The sequence below is a fragment of the Myotis nattereri genome, assembly GCF_964212035.1.
Source record: "Myotis nattereri genome assembly, chromosome: 10".
Taxonomy (NCBI): Eukaryota; Metazoa; Chordata; class Mammalia; order Chiroptera; family Vespertilionidae; genus Myotis; species Myotis nattereri.
The window spans coordinates 58,801,959-58,821,017 of record NC_138085.1 but is presented as its reverse complement, the minus strand read 5'-3'; the positions used below and the strand labels follow the sequence as shown (position 1 = coordinate 58,821,017).

The following is a 19,059-nucleotide window of genomic DNA, read 5'->3' as shown; positions in this document are numbered from 1 at the left end:
TATCTAACTGGACTGATTATGTAAGAGCTGTTAAAGAATTATGCCAGATCAGTGTGTTTTTTTTTCCCCTCTCCAGAATTGTTTTTGCTGGGTTGCACTTTATATTTTGCCTTAAAAATTGAAGGATGATATGAAAAACACTGTTTTGAAACTCATTGCCATATTTGCTAGAAGTTGCTGACTATATTCACAGTGGTATTTTTAAGTGTTTCTGGGAGAAATTCCTGTTTGGTTTTGTATTAACTCTGGTTCAGTGCTTTTCTCGAGCAAGTTTTTTTTTTTTGGATGTTTCATCATAGGAATACCTATATGGAATTCATCTAGATGGGCTGATAGGGTTTGCCAGTCATTCTGGTTTGCCTAGGAATGAGGGTGGCTTCTGGGATGCTGAACTCTAAGTACTAAAACTGGAAAAGTCTTGGGCAAACCAGCATGGTCCCGCTATGTTTTAGGCAAAAACAGGGAAGAATTAAAATGGAGCTTCTCGTTTCACCTTGTGGTTCTGAATCTGAGTAGTAGTGGGGAGTTGTGAGTCTGCTGCAGCCTGCATAGGCCTTAATTCCTGCATATGCCTGTGAGAATGTGAGTACATGCCATGTTGAATATGATTCTAGAGTAAATATAATTTTCATTCAACCTGATTTTTTTCTTTTTGCTTTTTTCAACTTGGTGTTTTTTTTAAAATATTTTTATTGATTTCAGAGAGGAAGGAAAAGGGAGAGGGAGATAGAAACATCAGTGATGAGAGAGAATCATTGATTGGCTGCCTCTTATACTTCCCCTAGTGGGGATTGAGCCTGCAACCGGGGCATGTACCCTGAATCGAACCAATTGAACTGTGACCTCCTGGACAACCACTGAGTTAGGCCAGCAGGGCTCAAGCTTCTTTTTTTTATTAAAATTTTTATTTATTGATATGAGAGAGATTGATTGATTTGTTGTTCCACTTATTGATGCATTTTATTGGTTCACTAGAGGCCTGGTGCATGAAATTCCTGCACTCCGGGGGGGGGAGGGGTGCCTCATTCCAGCCTGTGCCCTCTTGCAGTCCGGGACCCATCACGGGGATGTCTGACTGACATGCGGAGCAGGCCTAAGCCGGCAGTCGGACATCCTTTGCACTGCTGTGTAGGTGGGAGACGCTCCCGCCACTGCCGCTACACTCGCCAGCCGTGAGCCCAGCCTCTGGCTGAGCGGCGCTCCCCCTGTGGGAGTGCACTGACCGCCAGGGGGCAGCTCCTGCATTAAGTGTTTGCCCCCTGGTGGTCAGTGCACATCATACTGACTGGTCGATTTGCATATTAGCCTTTTATTATATAGGATTCTTGTGTGTGCCCTGACTGGGGATTGAGCCTGCACCCTTGGCACATCTAACCAACTGAGCTAGCCAACAAGGGCTTCAAGCTTCTTTTTGAAAAATCTGCACAGTTGGAAACTCTGGGCAAAAATATCCCTGCACTTCAGCAGTGGGTTGGAGCTGAGTAGCTGCTCTCAGACCTAGTGAGTCTAGATTTCTTTTTTACCTGATGTACTTTTCTCCTTTTGTCAGTTCTCACCATCCTATATGGTCTTTGTTGTAATTCATCCTTTGCTAATTTGTTACCTGCCTGATCCCTATAGATCAGGGGTGGGCAACCCCTGGCATGCATGCCAAACATGGTGCACCAGTAACTTTTGCTGGCACACGAAACCCTCTCTTATAATCTTCCATTTACAATTTTTTTCTTAATAACGACTTTTTTATTTTTCAGATAAATTAAGTGTAGGTGCATCTTAGATAAATAAATAATTTTACATAACATGTATACATTAAAAAATAAATGTACTTTTCATCATCATATACTGTGTTTCTGTCGCTCAAATGAATTTTATTATTTCTTCAAGGTTCTTCACATACATGCACCTTAAGAGATATCAAGTAGGCGTAACATGTTCTCAAAAAATTAGGGTTGGCATGCAGAAGAATTTTGAGTCAGAGATTGCTGGGTTTGGCATGCACTCACAAAAAGGTTGCCCACCCCTGTGGGGTTAGCCATGGCAACATTGATATTTTGGATGGAATAATTACTTTGTTGTTGTGAGGGGTTATCCTTTATATGTTTAACAGCATCCCTGCTTCTACTCACTGGATTCCATTATTGTTCCCTTCCCCTAAATTGTGACAACCCAAATGTCCCCCAGACATTGCCACATGTCTGCTAGGGGAGCCAGATAACCTCTTATTGAGGATCAATGATCCAAGATAAAGACCGGAAAGTTTGAAAACTATGTTGACTGGATGGGGGGGAAGTATATGCATTTGTACTTTATGGGTGGTGGTGTTAATTGGCATAGCCAACCAGGGGGATAGTCTGGTAATATTTAAAAAAATCACACATATCCTTTGATAAAATCCAATTTTAAGACTTTAACTCACAGATAGACTCACATGTTTGGAGAGTGAAGCACAGACAAGGCTGTTCATATAGCATTGTTATAATAACAAAGGCTAAAACCTATATGTCTGTGCATCAGTAAGAGACTAAATTATAGAACATTCTTAGAGTCATTGGATTGTTTGCAGCTCCAAACTAAAAGAAGCTGATTAAGTATTGATGGAACAACTTTCAAAATATATTAAAGTTAAAAACAACATCGAGATACAGAACAGTGTGTGTAATAATAAGTATTTATGTAAAAGGAAAAAGGTAATGCTCTATTTATAATTTGCTGTGTGTGCATGTGCTACATTTGAGAATATCCTATATAATAAAAGGGTAATATGCAAATCGACTGAATGGCGGAACAGCTGGCCACTATGATGCGCACTGATCACCAGGGGGCAGACGCTCAACATAGGAGCTGCCCCCTGATGGTCAGTGCGCTCCCACAGGGGGAGCGCCGCTCAGCCAGAAGCCCAGAAAGCAGGCTCATGGCTGGCGAGTGCAGCGACGGAGGCCTCCGCGGCAGTGCTAAGGATGTCCGCCTAAGCCGTCAGTTGGACATCCCCCAAGGGCTCCTGGACTATGAGAGGGCGCAGGCCAGGCTGAGGGACGGATACACACACACACACACACACACACACACACACCCAGTGCACTAATCTCTTGCACCGGGCCTCTAGTATATTTATAAACTGCTAACACTATGCTGGTGACCTGGATGTGTAAGGGACAGTGGTGAAAAGGAAACTTTACTGCACCTTTTTGAACCTTTGAATTTTTAGCTATGTGAATATATTATCCAGGGCATTTTATAGTACATAATGACTAATTTTTATGAACCTTTTGAAAAGTTAATTCCATTCCATACAAATACTGTATAGTTATTATATGGCTTGTGTTCAAAATTGTGAAAAATTATAAGAAAGAACAAGTAAAGTTAGCTATGTATTTTTACTCATTCTTTTCTCTTTATATCTTCTCAGTTTTTAATTTTAATTTATAGGCTTCACAGAAGCAGAAGGCTATGTCTATTCACCATTTTAGAGAGAAGAAGGGAGAGAAATATGTAGATAGAAACTTCGGTGAGAAACATCATTGATCGACTGCCTCCTGCATGCCCCCTATTGGGGATCGAGCCCAAAGCCCAGGCATGTGCCCGAAGAATCAACCAGTGAACCTCTTGGTTCATGAGTCAGTGCTTGGCCACTGAGCCACACAGGCTGGGCTCTATTCACCATTTTATACTTATCATCTGCCAAAATCCTGAGGACATACAATAGGTGCTTTATTGAATGAATGAATTACTGAGAGAACCGTATAGTTTGGGGGGGGGGGCTATATTGTGTTAGGTACTTGGAGCACATTACTTCAAATTCTCAAATCTGTAACATTTTTAATATTTTTCTTTAGGAGCAAAGACTCTGGAGAGTGTTGTGCTTAGTAAAATGAATTTTGAGTCTTTTGTAAAAGATCTTCTTCTAGTTCGGCAGTATAGAGTTGAAGTTTATAAGAATAGAGCTGGAAATAAGGCCTCCAAGGAGAATGATTGGTATTTGGCATTTAAGGTAATTATCTTATTTATTTACTTATTTATTTTTAAGCATAGAAAAAATTAAAGTCTAAGGAGATTCTTTATGTTTTAATATTTTAACCAGGTGTGTTAGTAAAATGCTTTGAGAAATTTTAATTTTTAGCATGTGATTTTTTAAAAACTATAGTTTAAAAGTAACTCAGAAATTCAGTAAATCCTTGTAAGTATGAACACTGATCTTTGTCACTGTTCCTGAAAGATAAGTAATAAATAGCTGTTACATAAAGAATACAGCATTAAATAAAGATTTGATTTTACTGTTTGTGAAGTAATTTTACACAAATTTACAGTATTCCAAATATCTCACTTATGCACATTTGTAATGTGTTTGTATCTTTGTATGTGCCTTTCTCCCATTAGATTGCAAGTTTTTGTAAGTCTGGGACTTTAATGGTGATCATGCTCTGTAACCCAGCAAACGTATGACTCTTTGTTGTTACTGAGTTCTATGAGGAATGAGATAGAAAACATCCTTTGTGGTACCCTCCATTTTTTATTAAAATTTTTCAAGATATAGGCTAAAACTCTTAAGTAAAAGACCCACTTCTTTTATTAAGCAATGAAAATTCCCATAGTGTAGAATGCTAAATTCTCTCAGATATAATCTTCAGTAAATGTCTAGTTTTACAAATGGAGTGGGGTTGGGAGGGGTAATGAAATGAAGGTTGAAAAATATTATATTTGAAGCAGCACCAACATCAAATGTTTAAATATTAGACTCCACAAGAAAAAAACTCAAAGAATTTTTTTAAAAAGTATCTTAAGCCTGCCTGGTGTGGCTTAGTGGTTGAACATCAATCTACGCATTAGGAAGTCACGGTTCAATTTCCGGTCAGGGCACATGTCTGGGTTGAAGGCTCAATCCTTAGTAGGGGGTGTGCAGGAGGTGGCTGATCAATGATTCTCATCATTGATGTTTCTACCTCTCCTCCCTTCCTTCTGAAATCAATAAAAATAAAGAGCCGTAAGTTTAAGTGATTACCATGGTTATCAGTTGGTCACACCTCAGTCCTTTATGTCATCAGAATCTTTCAAGATGAACTGAAAAATTTTTTTTAAATTATTGATTTTAGGGAGAGAGAAAGAGAAACATTGATTTGCTGTTCCACTTAATTATGCATTCATTGTTTGACTCTTGCTTGTGGCCTGACTGAGGATTGAACCTCAAACCTTGGCGAATCAGGACAATGCTCTTATTAACTGAACTACCCAGTCAGAGCAAGATGAATTCTTTTTTTTTTTTTTTTAATAGTCTAAAGTTTTACATACGTCTCCTTTTTCCCCAGTTGACCCCCCCCCCCCAAGCCATTACCACCTGGGCAAGCCCCCACTGCCCCAGTGTCTGTCTCCATTGGTTATGCTAATATGCATGCATACAAGTCTTTTGGTTGCTCTCTAACCTCCCCCCACCACCACCACCATTTGTCTCTAGATCGATCTATTCTTGTTCAAGATGAATTCTTTTTACTTTTTAAGGGAGAAGGGAGGATGTTAAAATAAGTATCTTTATCAGGTTTAAAAGGTGTTATCTTCATCCTGACTTTTAAGAAATTCAGATCTAAAACTGCTATTTTTAGCTTACTTATTAATTCTATTGTAAAGTATTAGTGATATTTAAAATAGTTGATCTGTGATTTTCTTTCCATGTTCTCAGTAGTTTGTATGTTCAGATATTACCATGTCATTTTTCATCTTGAAGAATCCAATTTTATTACCTACTGGTTCACTTTTAAGTGTATTTAAGGTGTGCTTCATAAGCTGTGTGTGTAAATTCAAAGCTTGTATGTGAAAATAGGATGTTTACATTTATGATTGAATTGGTGCTTTTTAAAAAAATCGATAATTTTTCTTTTTTGATCCAGATTTCAATCCATAGTACAGGAGATTCAGAATCATATTGTGAAAAGATAAATGATTATGATGCCAACCACATTTAAGAACAATTGATGGCTACTGGTTGCTTTGACTATCACTGAACCCATTTGAACTATTTGTAACTAGCTCATGTTTTATTACCATGGTTGTCAGTTGCCTCAGAATGCCTCTGGTTGAGGCTTATAGTGTCACCACAGACTTGTCCAGTCACAAGCAAAGAAACTTGACACTAATTAGTCTATGCAATCTTAAAAAGCTATTTCTAATCTTTTTGAAGTATTGAAAATAGGTCAAGGACCCTTTATTTGGAAAATCACTGATCCAGAATAATCTGCATTTTACACATAAGTATATTGATACAGAGAGACTTTTCAAAGTCATATTTAAGCTAAATAATAACTGCTCTTCTCTGTAGAATAGCTACTTAGTGAAAATACTGATATGTGCAACCCATGGGTAGTTTGGCAGAATGTAGAAATTTAAGCCTGCCATTGACAGGATGATCACTTTGGTTCCTTAATGATTGTGTGTATATAAACTCAGTTGCCAAATTACAAACTGAAAATCACTTGATACAATTAATTTTAGATATGTCCAAGTGCTCTGAAAATAAGTGGAAAAGTATGGGTACTTTATTGAACATTGGTGATAATTATTGGAATATATGGTTATAAGCTTTTTTTTTTTTTTTTTTTTGGTAAAAATCATTTTGTTAAATTCATCCAGGTTGGGTAATTCTTGTTTGCTAGTAAAATTTTAAAGTACATCCAATAGTTTCTTAAACTTTTTCTTTGTTATTGCTTAGGCTTCTCCGGGTAATCTTTCTCAATTTGAAGATATTCTCTTCGGTAACAATGATATGTCAACGTCCATTGGTACCGTGGGTGTTAAAATGTCTATAGTTGATGGCCAAAGACAGGTTGGAGTTGGGTATGTTGACTCCATACAAAGGAAGCTAGGACTGTGTGAGTTCCCTGATAATGATCAGTTCTCCAATCTGGAGGCTCTCATGATTCAAATTGGACCAAAGGAATGTGTTTTACCAGGAGGAGAGACTGCTGGAGACATGGGGAAACTGAGGCAGGTAAGAGACTTGGTCTAGTGACAGAGGTGAAACCAAGCCTAAGAAAGGCTCTAATTAACATGATATTATTTAAGGAAAAGAATAATTTAAAAGTGTCTAATTTCAATAATGCTTTATTTTGAGGAATGTCTTGATTTTTATGTTTGACAGAAATTTTGTGTTTAATGGGACTTTAGAATAAGCTGTTTTTTATTTAAGACTTGGTCTACTTCAGATCATTTCCCCTCTCTTCCTCCCTCACTCCTTAAAGAGTAACAGAATGGGAGCCATAGAGGGTTCCATTCAACTCACAATGCTTTCACAGTTCAGGGGAAAAACAAGGTGATTTTAAAAACTCCACAGTTTATTATTGTATCTCTCATGGATTTATCAAATAAATACGATGCAGTTCTTGAGGACTATTATTATTTTTAAATTTTATTTATTTATAATTTTTTCCATCACCATTTATCCCCCCTATACCCCTTATTTCCACCCCACCCCCCCTTTCCCTCACAGTCACCACACTGTCAGGATTATTAGTATTTATTTTTTTACAGACTTTAAAAATTTATTTTTAGAGAGAGCGGAAGGTAGAGAGAGAGAGAGAAAGAGAGATTCATGTGAGAAGGAATAATCAATCAGCTGCCTCCTGTACACCCCCCTACCAGGGATGAGCCTGTAACCCAGGCATATGCCCCGACCAGGAATCGAACTGGCAACCTTTCAGTGCATGGGATGACACCCAACCAACTGAGCCACACTAGCCAGGGCAGGATTTTTTTTGATAGTTCAGGTGGAACTTAGCTGATTTTTTAAAAATTTAATCAATTTATTTTTATTGTCTAAAGTTTTACATAAGTCTCCTTTTCCCCCAATTAACCCCCCCCCCCCACCCTACCCCAGCCATTCCCACCCCGGGCAAGCCCCCACCGCCCCAGTGTCTGTGTCCATTGGTTATGCTAATGTGCATGCATACAAGTCCTTTGGTTGCTCTCTATCCCCTCCCTCCCCTGCCTAGCTGATTTTTTTTAACAAAATTTTGATTGTGCCATTTGTATAAGTGTATGGTTTATTAGATATTTCTTAAGGGCTGTTGTATTGCCCAAGGGTTCTTTTATTTTTGTGGGCCTCAAATACCATAAGAAGTGGGCATTTTTAGCATAGATAGTATCTAAACAATTTTCTAAGAGTATTACTCTTTTAAGATTTTTTTACCTTTGGGAATATTTTTTAAAAGCTTTATGTGAACATAATTTTAAATATCCATGAAAATTTAGTGTATATATATATATATATATTTTTTATATATATATATATTTTTATTTATTTCAGAGAGGAAAGGAGAGAGAGATAGGAACATCAGTGATGAGAGAGAATCATTGATCGGCTGCCTTGTGCATGCCCCCTACTGGGGATTGAGCCCACAACCTGGGCATATGCCCTTGACTGGAATCAAACCTGGGACCCTTAAATCCCCAGGCCGATGCTCAATCCACTGAGCCAAACCAGCTTGGGCTAGTTTATATATTTTTAAAATACTTGTTAATACATATATATTTTAGCAATATCTTGCATGTAGTATGAAAATTTAAGGTGGGTTAATAATTTGTTAGATATTGTCACTTTATATTTGTCAGTGTTACAGTTTTCCTTTTCTTACAGCTTTTCTCAAAGTAATTTAAAATATTTCTTGTAAAATAGGTTATTCAGCGAGGAGGAATTCTGATCACAGAAAGAAAAAGAGCTGACTTTTCCACAAAAGATATTTATCAAGACCTTAACCGGTTGTTGAAAGGCAAAAAGGGAGAACAGGTGAATAGTGCTGTCCTGCCAGAAATGGAGAATCAGGTATGTGAATTACAATGTGAATTTGTCCTAATTTTAATAGTGACTTTTTAAGAAGGCTACTTCTGTCACATATATCTCAAACCTAAACTGTGGGTCACAGATATTAAGCTTATTTTTATGATGAAGCTTGAGAAAAACTCAAGGAAATGACTAGAAAATTTTAAACATAACCTTGAACATAATTCTATAATATTTGCATAAATATCTCCGGGACAAGGAAGAGTTTTATTGGATTCATGTGAAAGAGCCTGATTACTGTCACTTAAGTGTGTGAGAAAGCTTAATGACTAGAGGAGGGAAAAGGCCTATCAAAGCTTTACAATTTACAAGCTGTAAATTGAATCATTTATAAATTACTTCTGAGAGGCAGTTTCATTACATGCTAAATGAGGTTAAAAATACCTGTCTTCAAGGATTGTTATGGAGATTAGAAAGTACAGGGGTGAAAATACATACAGCACAAAATAATTGTATAATAAAAGTTACATTTAAACAAGTTGGCTCAAAAATTGGCACTAGTTATAATGTTTTCAGTGGTAGAAATGAATGTGCATAATAATGTAATTTATGGCATTTTCAGTGGTTAAAGTTTATCTTACTGTTCAACTCTTTGATGTGGGTATGGCTTGGGAGAGGTATTTTTATGGTAGAATATTGGAAGCTCTTGACAAGATGTTTGTGGAGTAAAATGGAAAATTCTGTTGTATATTTAAATAAGACAGAACAAACTTTGTAATTTTCAAAGTAGATTTCAAACTCGAACGACCTGAGACTGTTATGACTACCATGATTTTGCAGTGATTATCAGATAATAAATAGTTTGGTCCTTATAAACTAAGTTTATCCTTTTTACCTTTTTTTGGTGACATAATCAAAAGCCAGTATGGATGAGCAATAATTTCAATATTAGAGAAACTTATCTCTCTGTTGAAAATATGAAGAAGCTTTTAGGGTACAAGAAACTTTTTATCTGTGTCTTCTGGTGACAGGAGATTCTTGTGGCAACCTTATACATTTGTTAGAGTTTGGCAAGGGCAGAAAGCTAACTATGTTATCAATTAGGAAAAATATGTTCATTTATAATGAATCTAGTATCAAGTATATTTCAGTGAGTAGAATTTGTCGTTGGGCTATCATTTGCTCTGCTGAACTTCTTATTTTATGTTCAGTACTGTTACACCTTGGAGATATTGCAGTTTCAGTTTAGACCACCCCATAAAGTGAATATGTGAAAAAGTGACTCACACATTTTTTTGTTTCCCAGTGCTTTTAAAGTTATGTTTACACTATACTCTAGTCTCTTAAGTGCACTATACTCTATATAGAGTATAGTTTACATTATACTCTAGTCTATTATACCTAAAAATAGCACATACCTTAATTAAAATATACTTTATTGCTAACATGCAATATTGCTATTATTTGAGCCTGCAGGGAGTTGTAATCTTTTTGCTGGTGGAGGGTCTTGCTTTGATTTTGATGGCTGCTAACTGTGGCTTTTGCAATTTCTGAAAATAAGAACACAACGAAGTTTGCCACATTGATTCACTTTTTCTTTCATTAATGATTTCTCTGTACCTTGCAATACTATCTGACAGCACTTTACCCCCAGTAGAACTTCTTTCAAAATTGGAGTCCTTTGCTGTCATTTTAACAGTCTTCCCAGCATCTTCACCAGGAGTAGGTTCCATCTCAAGAAACCATTTTGTTTGCTCATAGGTAAGAATCAGTTCCTCATCTGTTAAAAGTTTCATCATGAGATTGCAGCAATTCAGTCACATCTTCAGGCTCCACTTCTAATTCTAGTTCTGTTATTTCCACCACATCAGCAATTACTTCCTCCACTGAAGTCTTGAACTTTTCAGTCATCCTTGAGTTTGAGTCATCCTTCCAAACTCCTGTTAATGTTTATTTTCACCTTTTCTCATGAATTAGGAATGTTCTTAATGATATTTAGAATAGTGAGTCCTTTCCAGAAGGCTTTAAATGTACTTTGCCTAAATCCATCACAGGAATCACTATTAATGGCAGCTATAGCGTTATGAACTGTATGTCTTAAATAATAAGACTTGAGAGTTGAAAATATTCTTTAATCTGTAGGCTGCAGAATGAATGTTGTGTTAGGCATAAAAACATCAGTCTAATCAGTATACGGCCATCAGAGCTCTTGGGTGACGAGGTGCATTGTCAGTGGGGAAAAAAATTATATATATATATATATATATATATATATTTATATATTTATATATTAATGTTTTTATTGATTTCAGAGAGAAAGGGGGAGAAAGGGATTGAGAGAGAATCATTGATCAGCTGCCTCCGGCATGCCCCCTACTGGGGATTGAGCCCGCAACCTGGGCGTATGCTCTCAACTGGAATGGAACCTGGGACCCTTCAGTCTGCAGGCTTACACTCTACCACTGAGCCAAACCGGCTAGGGCAGCAGTAATATTTTGAAACGAATCTTTTTTCCCCCTGAGCAATAAGTCCCAACAGTGAACTTAAAATATTCAGTACAGGTGTGCTGTCATCCAGGCTTTGTTGTTCCACAGGCAGAGTAGATTCAGCATAAATCTTAAGGGCCCTAGATTTTCAGAATGGTGAATGAGCATTGGCTTCAACTTAGTCACCAGCTGCATTAGCCCCTAACGGGAGTCAGTGTGTCCTTTGAAGCTTTGAGGCCAGGCATTGACTTCTCTCTAGCTATGAAAGTCTTAGATGGGATCTTTTCCCAATATAAGGCTGTTTCATCTACATTGAAAATGTGGTGTTTAGTGTAGTTGCCTTCATTCATTATCTTACCTAGATCTATTGGAGAACTTGCTGTAGCTTCTACAGTAGCACTCTGTACCTTGCAATTTTATTATTACAGAGAGAGCTTCTTTCCTTAAATCTCATAAACCAACCTCTGTAGGCTTCAAGCTTCTGCTGCTTCTTTACCTCTCAGCCTTCATAGAATTCAAGAGTTAGGACCTTGCTCTGGATTAAGCTTTGGCTTAAGGACATGACTGGTTTACTCTTCTATCTGGCCTACTAAAACTTTCTTCATATCTGCAAAAAGTCTTTGCTTTTTTAAAATCATTCATTTAAAAGCATTCATTTAAAGTATTCACTGGAGTAGTACTTTCAATTTTCTTCAAGAACTTTTCCTTTGCGTTCACTACTTGGCTTACCTGTTTGGCTCAAGAAGACTAGCTTTCGGCCTTTCTTGGCTTTTGACATGCCTTCATCATTAAGCTTCATCATTGCTAGCTTTTGATTTAAAGTGAGAGACAGGGGACCTTTCTTTTCACTTGAACACCTAGAAGCCATTGTAGGATTATTAATTGCCTTGATTTTAGTTTTGTTATGTCTCAGGAAAGAGAGAGGCCTGAGGAGAGGGAGGCCAGAGGAACGGCTGGTTGGTGCAGCAGTCAGAATATATATAATAATTTATTTAAACTTCTTATTTAAATATACATATAAGGAGTATATGAACTTCAGTCATTACCGCCACCCAGGGTAAGCTGGCTCTTACCTCTGACTGTAGATTAGTTTGGCCTGTTTTTGTTGTTTATGTAAATGGAATCATATAGTTCTATATGCTCTTTGTGTCTGGTTTCTTTCATTCAGTATTATGTTTGTGAGATTTATTCATATTGCATGTAGTTGCAGATTGTTTGTGCTTATATTGTGTGTAGTATTCCTTAGGGTGAACATTGAACATGCCAGACTTTACCCAGTTTGCTCTTTTTTTTTTTTTTTTTTTTTTTTTTTTTTTAAATATATTTTATTGATTTTTTACAGAGAGGAAGGGAGAGAGATAGAGAGCTAGAAACATCAATGAGAGAGAAATATCGATCAGCTGCCTCCTGCACACTCCCCACTGGGGATGTGCCCACAACCAAGGTACATGCCCTTGACCGGAATCGAACCCGGGACCTTTCAGTTCGCAGGCCGACGCTCTATCCACTGAGCCAAACCGGTTTTGGCTACCCAGTTTGCTCTTAATGAACATTTGAGTATTTTCTATTTTTGGCTGTTATGAACAATGCTACTATTATAGTATATTTTCATTTTCTAAAAACCATTTTCTAATATTAAGAGATTTAAACTTTTATTTTCTTAGTTTGGGTTGGGAAGAAACGTCAAGGAAAATGATGTGCTTGAATTTTTTTTTCCCATTGCCTTTAAAAAATATCTCTAGAATTCTAGTGATGACAATCTTTTATTTTATATTCTTAATCTTAGGTTGCAGTTGCATCATTGTCTGCAGTTATCAAATTTTTAGAACTCTTGTCAGATGATTCAAACTTTGGACAGTTTGAACTGACTACTTTTGACTTTCACCAGTACATGAAATTGGATATTGCAGCAGTCAGAGCCCTTAACCTTTTCCAGGTAAATAAAATAATACATGGATTGAAAACTTTGGAAAATATGCTCTGGCCATGAGACTCAGTTGGTTGAGTGTCATCCCATGCACCCAGAATTTGCAGGTTCTATTTCTGGTCAGTGCACTTGCCCAGGTTTTGGGATCAATCCCCAGTAGGGGGCGTGCAGGAGGCAGCTGATCGATGTTTCTCTCATGAATGTTTCTCTCTCCCTCTCCCTTCTTTTCTCTCTAAAACTCAATAAGAATGCATATTAAAAAAGACCACATTGAATGGTAAAATTCGTAGACACATAACAATAGAATGGTGAGTACTATAGGGAAAGGGGGTGGGGAAGATAGAAGGTGGGTAAAGGAGGATAAGTGGTGATGGAAGAATTGTGGTGGTGAAAACACGATACAATATACAGATGACTATTAAAAAAGAAGTCTCAAAATAAGAACCATTGAATGGTTATAAATGTTTCCTCTCACATACCCTGAGGAATCTTTCTTTTTTGTTAATCCTCACCCCAGGATATTTTTCTATTGATTTTTAGAGAGTGGAAAGGAGGGGGAGGAGAGAAAAAGAGAAAGAGAAACATCAATGTAAGAGAGGCAAATCAATTGGTTGCCTCCACATGCACCCTGACTGGGGCACATGATTGATCCTGCAACCAAGGTGTGTGCCCTTGACTGAAATCGAACCTGCGGCCTGCGATGCTCTGTTCACTGAGTCAGCCTGGCTAGGGCCTGAAGAATCTTTCTAAGGAGCTTAAATATTTTGAAATATTATTATACTTGAATAAGTAGTTTTGCATTAGTATACACACCTTCCTCCCCTTCCCCCTGCTCCCTCCAAGCACACTGTTCCCCAACCCTGGCCTGCTCGGACCTCACCCTTGAGTTACTATATTTGTCTAGTTGTAAGTTATATGAATAGTATTTGCCCTGACTTTATACGTAATTTTTAATATCGTTTTTTAAAAATTACATATTAATAAGTTTTATGTCTAAAACTGCAGTAAATACAAAGCGGTTTTGGTTTGGGTAATACACAGCAGAAAATACAGATTAACGGGTTGAAAATTTGACTTTAGGAAGAACTTTTGTGCAGATTTCTTTTTTTTTTTTTTTTTTTTTAGATTTCTTATTTAATATTTGAAGAATATTAAATGTTGGTTCTCAAAATAATTTTTCATGGCATAGTAAGATTTTTCACTAATGAGAACACCATTCTTTTTCATTTTTTGTTTACTAGGGTTCTGTTGAAGATACCACTGGCTCTCAGTCTCTGGCTGCATTGCTGAATAAGTGCAAAACCCCGCAAGGACAAAGACTGGTTAACCAGTGGGTTAAGCAGCCTCTCATGGATAAGAACAGAATAGAAGAGAGGTATATGACTAACTTTGAGTGACATTCAGTTACTCCATTTGATTGTACCCTTTATCCTTATATGCAATTTTTTTTAGCATCCAGCTTCATGGAGAACTAAATAGTAATAATAGAATGATAATTATTTAGATTGATTAAATAATGTATTTTCTTAATTATGTTTTTCTCACTGTAAAGTGAAATTTTATTGGAGAGATGGTATGGATAGTGTTTCAGAGCATGAACTTGGGAACTAGAGTACCTTGTTTCAAATTATGGCTTTGCCACTTTTTAGCTGTTATCTTGGGCAAGTTATTCAACCTCAGTGTCACAGTTTCTTCAGTTTTAAAGTGAAGCAATAACATACCAAATTCATAGGGTTGTTTTGAGGATTTGGTGATTCAATATGTATAAAGTACTTTGAACAAGGTCTGGCACATAGGAAGTATTTGATTATTCTAGAAAGGACTAAGTCTAAAAATATATTTCAGATAATTTTTAAATTGAGGCTATAAAAGAAAATTATATAATCATTCTACCCTAATACAATTAGCAATTTGAGTATATTTTATTTTTCTTTTGTTTTAGGTAATCATTTTAAAATTTTTAAATGAAGTTTAATATACATAAAAGCACAAATCTTAAGTGTGCTTGATGAATTTTCACAAAGTAGATACATTGATGTAACAACACATAAGTCAAGAAACAACATAACTAGCATCCCAGAAACTTCCCTGGATTCTCCTTCTAGTTACTACCCCTCCTTAGTCCAAGAGTAATAATCACTGTCCTGGCCTCACAGTTTAATTAGGTTTTGCCTGTTTTTGAACTCTGTATGTATGAATAGAATCATTTTATATAGTCAATTCTTATGTTAGCAGGTTTTTTTTTTTTTAATTGATTTTTTTTTTTTAAGAGAGAGAGACATTGATTTGTTTTTCCACTTATTTATGTATTCATTGGTTGATTCTTGTTATGTGCCCTGACCAGGGATGGAACCCGAAACCCTGGTGTATCGAGAGACCACCCCAACCAACTGAACCACCTGGCCAGGGCTGTGTGCTAGTCTTTTTGTTTTTATTTTATATTTTTATTGATTTCAGAGAGAGGAAAGGAGGGGGAGAGAGAGGTGGAAACATCAACAATGAGAGAAAATCATTGATCAGCTGCCTCTTGCATGCCCCATCCTGGGGATTAAGCCCACAACACGGGCCTGTGCCCCGACCAGGAACTGAACTATGACCTCCTGGTTCATAGGTTGACGCTCAACCACTGAGCTACCGCTGGGCTCCATTTTTTAATTTTTCGTGAACACTTTTTATATATAAAATTTAATATGATTAATGTAGCAGTCTTAGTAGAAACATAAGCTACAAATAAAAGTATGACTCCTGTAAATTTAGAGATGGTGGTGGTGCTTATGTGATAGGATACTATATTATGTTTTTTGAGGCAGTGTACTTACAGGGTCCCTAGTTTCCTACCAGGTTATGTTATCCTTTTATGCAAGGATATCTTTAATTAGAATTAATATTCTGTGCAAACAGAGATCTGGAGGTCATACAGTGAGTGCAGTTTCTTTGAAATAGTGAAGCACTGCTCTGGCTTCTGAAGAACAAGGAGGACTTCCAATTCATTGCTTCCCAGCCACTGTTGCCTCCACTTCTAAAACAAGTTTCGTGGAGACTCCTTTATTCTGGTCTCTGGACTGATCTGCTAGCTCCTTTGTGTTTTATTTGCCTCCTAATCCAGCCTGCACAGCAAAGGCATTTCTCTTCCCAGTGCTTTCTTGGGGACCATAGAATTTCTTGCCCTAATGGGCCTTTGTCATACTGACCTCTCCTCAGCTTTCTTTTTCAATTAAAAGTTGCTGGAGAAAGTCACCCAATGTTGATTGGATCCATTGTACCTTCAAGCTATCTAGCTTTCATTGCCACCTGGTATTACTTTTATTACATGACTCAATACACTGATCAATCCAAATTTTTTTTACCTTCCCTGAAAGCCTTCAGCTGCCTCCTTGCTCTAAGTAAATAATGCCCACTTTAATCCTTCCAATCTCAAAATGTATCTGTATTTTCAGTCTTTCTCTTTGAGGCTCTTTCTCAGAAGAAATAACACCTTTGCTTTCCAAAGCCAAAGGCCTTTCCACTGTACCTGTAGTTATAATTTTGTCCTATTCCTTCTCTGCTTTGGTTTTCTTTCAGTGGATCCTCTGCTTCCCTTCTTTCGATTTTCTGCTGTTGCCTCTCTTTCCCTCTCTCCCAAGTATTTTCCCCAGAATCCTATCTCTATAAACCCCAACTGTTCAGAATATTGGCAAATGAAATACTTCAAAATGAAGTTTCCCAGCTCTCATGGGAATTCCTTGCCTTCTTATCCATATCACATTTCATTGCATTTTGTATATCATTGTTACTCAGCACTAACTGAAAGATGGAACATGTGCTTGTCCTCCACTAGATTGAATATTCCTTGAAAGCATTTCTCTTTTTTCTTGCCATACTCTGTTTTCTTCTATCTTAGGCCTATCAGAATATTTGTTAGTTAATGTATCAAATAAGTGGTTCTTCTTGCATTAAACTATGTGAAGAAAAGATAAAGAAGAGACTCAAAATTTATCATTGCTATTCTTTAGGTACCAGATTTGTTCTTAGCCATGTAAATATGCTGTCATGAACTTCCAGTCATGTTTTTTTTTTTTTTAATCTACTTTAAAAAAAATATATATTTTATTGATTTTTTACAGAGAGGGAGGAAGAGGGATAGAGAGTTAGAAACATCAATGAGAGAGAAACATCGATCAGCTGCCTCCTGCACACTCCCCACTGGGGATGTGCCCGCAGCCAAGGTACATGCCCTTGACCGGAATCGAACCCGGGACCCTTCAGTCCGCAGGCCGACCCTCTATCCACTGAGCCAAACCGGTTAGGGCTCCAGTCATGTTTTTACAATGAAAGATCAGAAATGCTACTTAATGAGAAAGGACAGACTATTGATTTTCAAAATACCAAAAATTCCATGAGTTAATCTGTTGGAATTTTAGAAGTTGGTGACCCTAAAACATTGTCTTGTATTTCAGTCAATTTGAAAATTAATGTAGCGAATTGTGTACAGCTGAATAATTTTATTGAGTAGGGTTGACAGATATACTTATGCTATGCCAACAGTACCTTTGGTACTTCTAAAATTGTGATGTAAAAATGGCATTGTCATGGAAGCAGTCAGTAGAGCAATCATTAAAAAAAAAAAGTCTGTTAGCCAGAACATAAACTGACACTGTAATTAATTTTGAAGTGTCATATTGAATAGACTTGTGAAACTAGCAATTTATTAGGCTTTTAATGATACCTGAACCAAAGACTAAGGGGGCTGTGTATGTTGCCTTATGCTGTGTGTTTTAGAAGCTTTTCCTTTCCTTGAGTTTTACTTAATACTCTTTAAAAATTATTTTTTATTGATTTTTAGAGAGAGGAAGGAAGAGGGAAGTTTTCCTGGAGCAGTAAGTGCCTGAATTATTCTCAATGTTTGTTTATAGCTTCAGTGACTGGGTCATAATACAAATTTGGTAGCAGATTATTTTCCCACTAATTTGGCATTTGCCACAACAAGTGTATCTGCTACCTAGGTACTATCTTGACTCTCTATAGAGTTTTAGTTATTTTTCGGTTTATTTTCATCTTTTAAAAAGTGAATTTTTAGTCAAGTTCCTTTAAACCAGTGGTACCTGGTGCAATTTTTCCCTCCAGGGGACATTTGGCAGTACCTAGAGACATTTTTGGTCGTCACTCTGTAGACAGTATAGTGTGTAGAAGCCAGGGATGCTGTTAACCACCACAGAACAGCCCCTTACCACAAATAATGAGAATATTGCTGTGGTTGCAAAATCCTGCTTTAAATATATACAACTAGAGGCCCAATGCACAAAATTTGTGCAAGGGGCTCAGCCCTTGCAGCCCCATCTTCTTCCAGAAGGTTGTCCAGACAGTCGTTCTGCTGTTTGGTCTAATTAGCATATTAGCTTTTTAGTATATAGGATTATGTCATTCTGGGGGCAGCACAACTTTCCCTTATATAATACTAGAGGCCTGGTGCACAAAATTCATGCACTGGCAGGGGGAGGGTGTCCCTCAGCCCAACCTGCACCCTCCCCAATCTGGGACCCCTTGGGGGATGTCCGACTGCCGGTTAGGCCTGATCCAAATGCCCAGTTTAGGATTGGGCCTAAACTGGCAGTCGGATGTCCCTCTCACAATCCAGGATTGCTGGCTCCCAACCACTTGCCTGCCTGCCTGCCTGCCTGATTGCCCCAACCGTTTCTGCCTGCCAGCCTGATCACCCCCTAACCACTCCCCTGCCAGCCTAACTGCTCCCCTGCCAGTCCAATTGCCCCCAACTGCCCTCCCCTGCCAGCCATCTTGTGCAATGGCGTGATGGTCAATTTGCATATTACCTCTTTATTATAGGATATTGGAAAAACATTTTGATGATGCAGGAATTGTAAATGCTGATGGAGCGATAGTAAATAGTT

The 19,059-nt window shown here is 37.5% G+C and overlaps 1 protein-coding gene across 1 annotated transcript in view; it reads left to right on the top strand.

Moving 5' to 3' along the window:
* The window catches only part of MSH2 (mutS homolog 2), a 58,457-nt gene that overhangs the window by 6,943 nt on the left and 32,455 nt on the right, over nucleotides 1–19,059 (top strand). Inside the window, exons 2-6 of the mRNA XM_081101479.1 lie at nucleotides 3,834–3,988; nucleotides 6,695–6,973; nucleotides 8,657–8,803; nucleotides 13,034–13,183; nucleotides 14,416–14,549. Coding sequence (XP_080957605.1) covers nucleotides 3,834–3,988; nucleotides 6,695–6,973; nucleotides 8,657–8,803; nucleotides 13,034–13,183; nucleotides 14,416–14,549 — 865 coding nt within the window. The remainder of the gene's footprint in view (nucleotides 1–3,833; nucleotides 3,989–6,694; nucleotides 6,974–8,656; nucleotides 8,804–13,033; nucleotides 13,184–14,415; nucleotides 14,550–19,059) is intronic.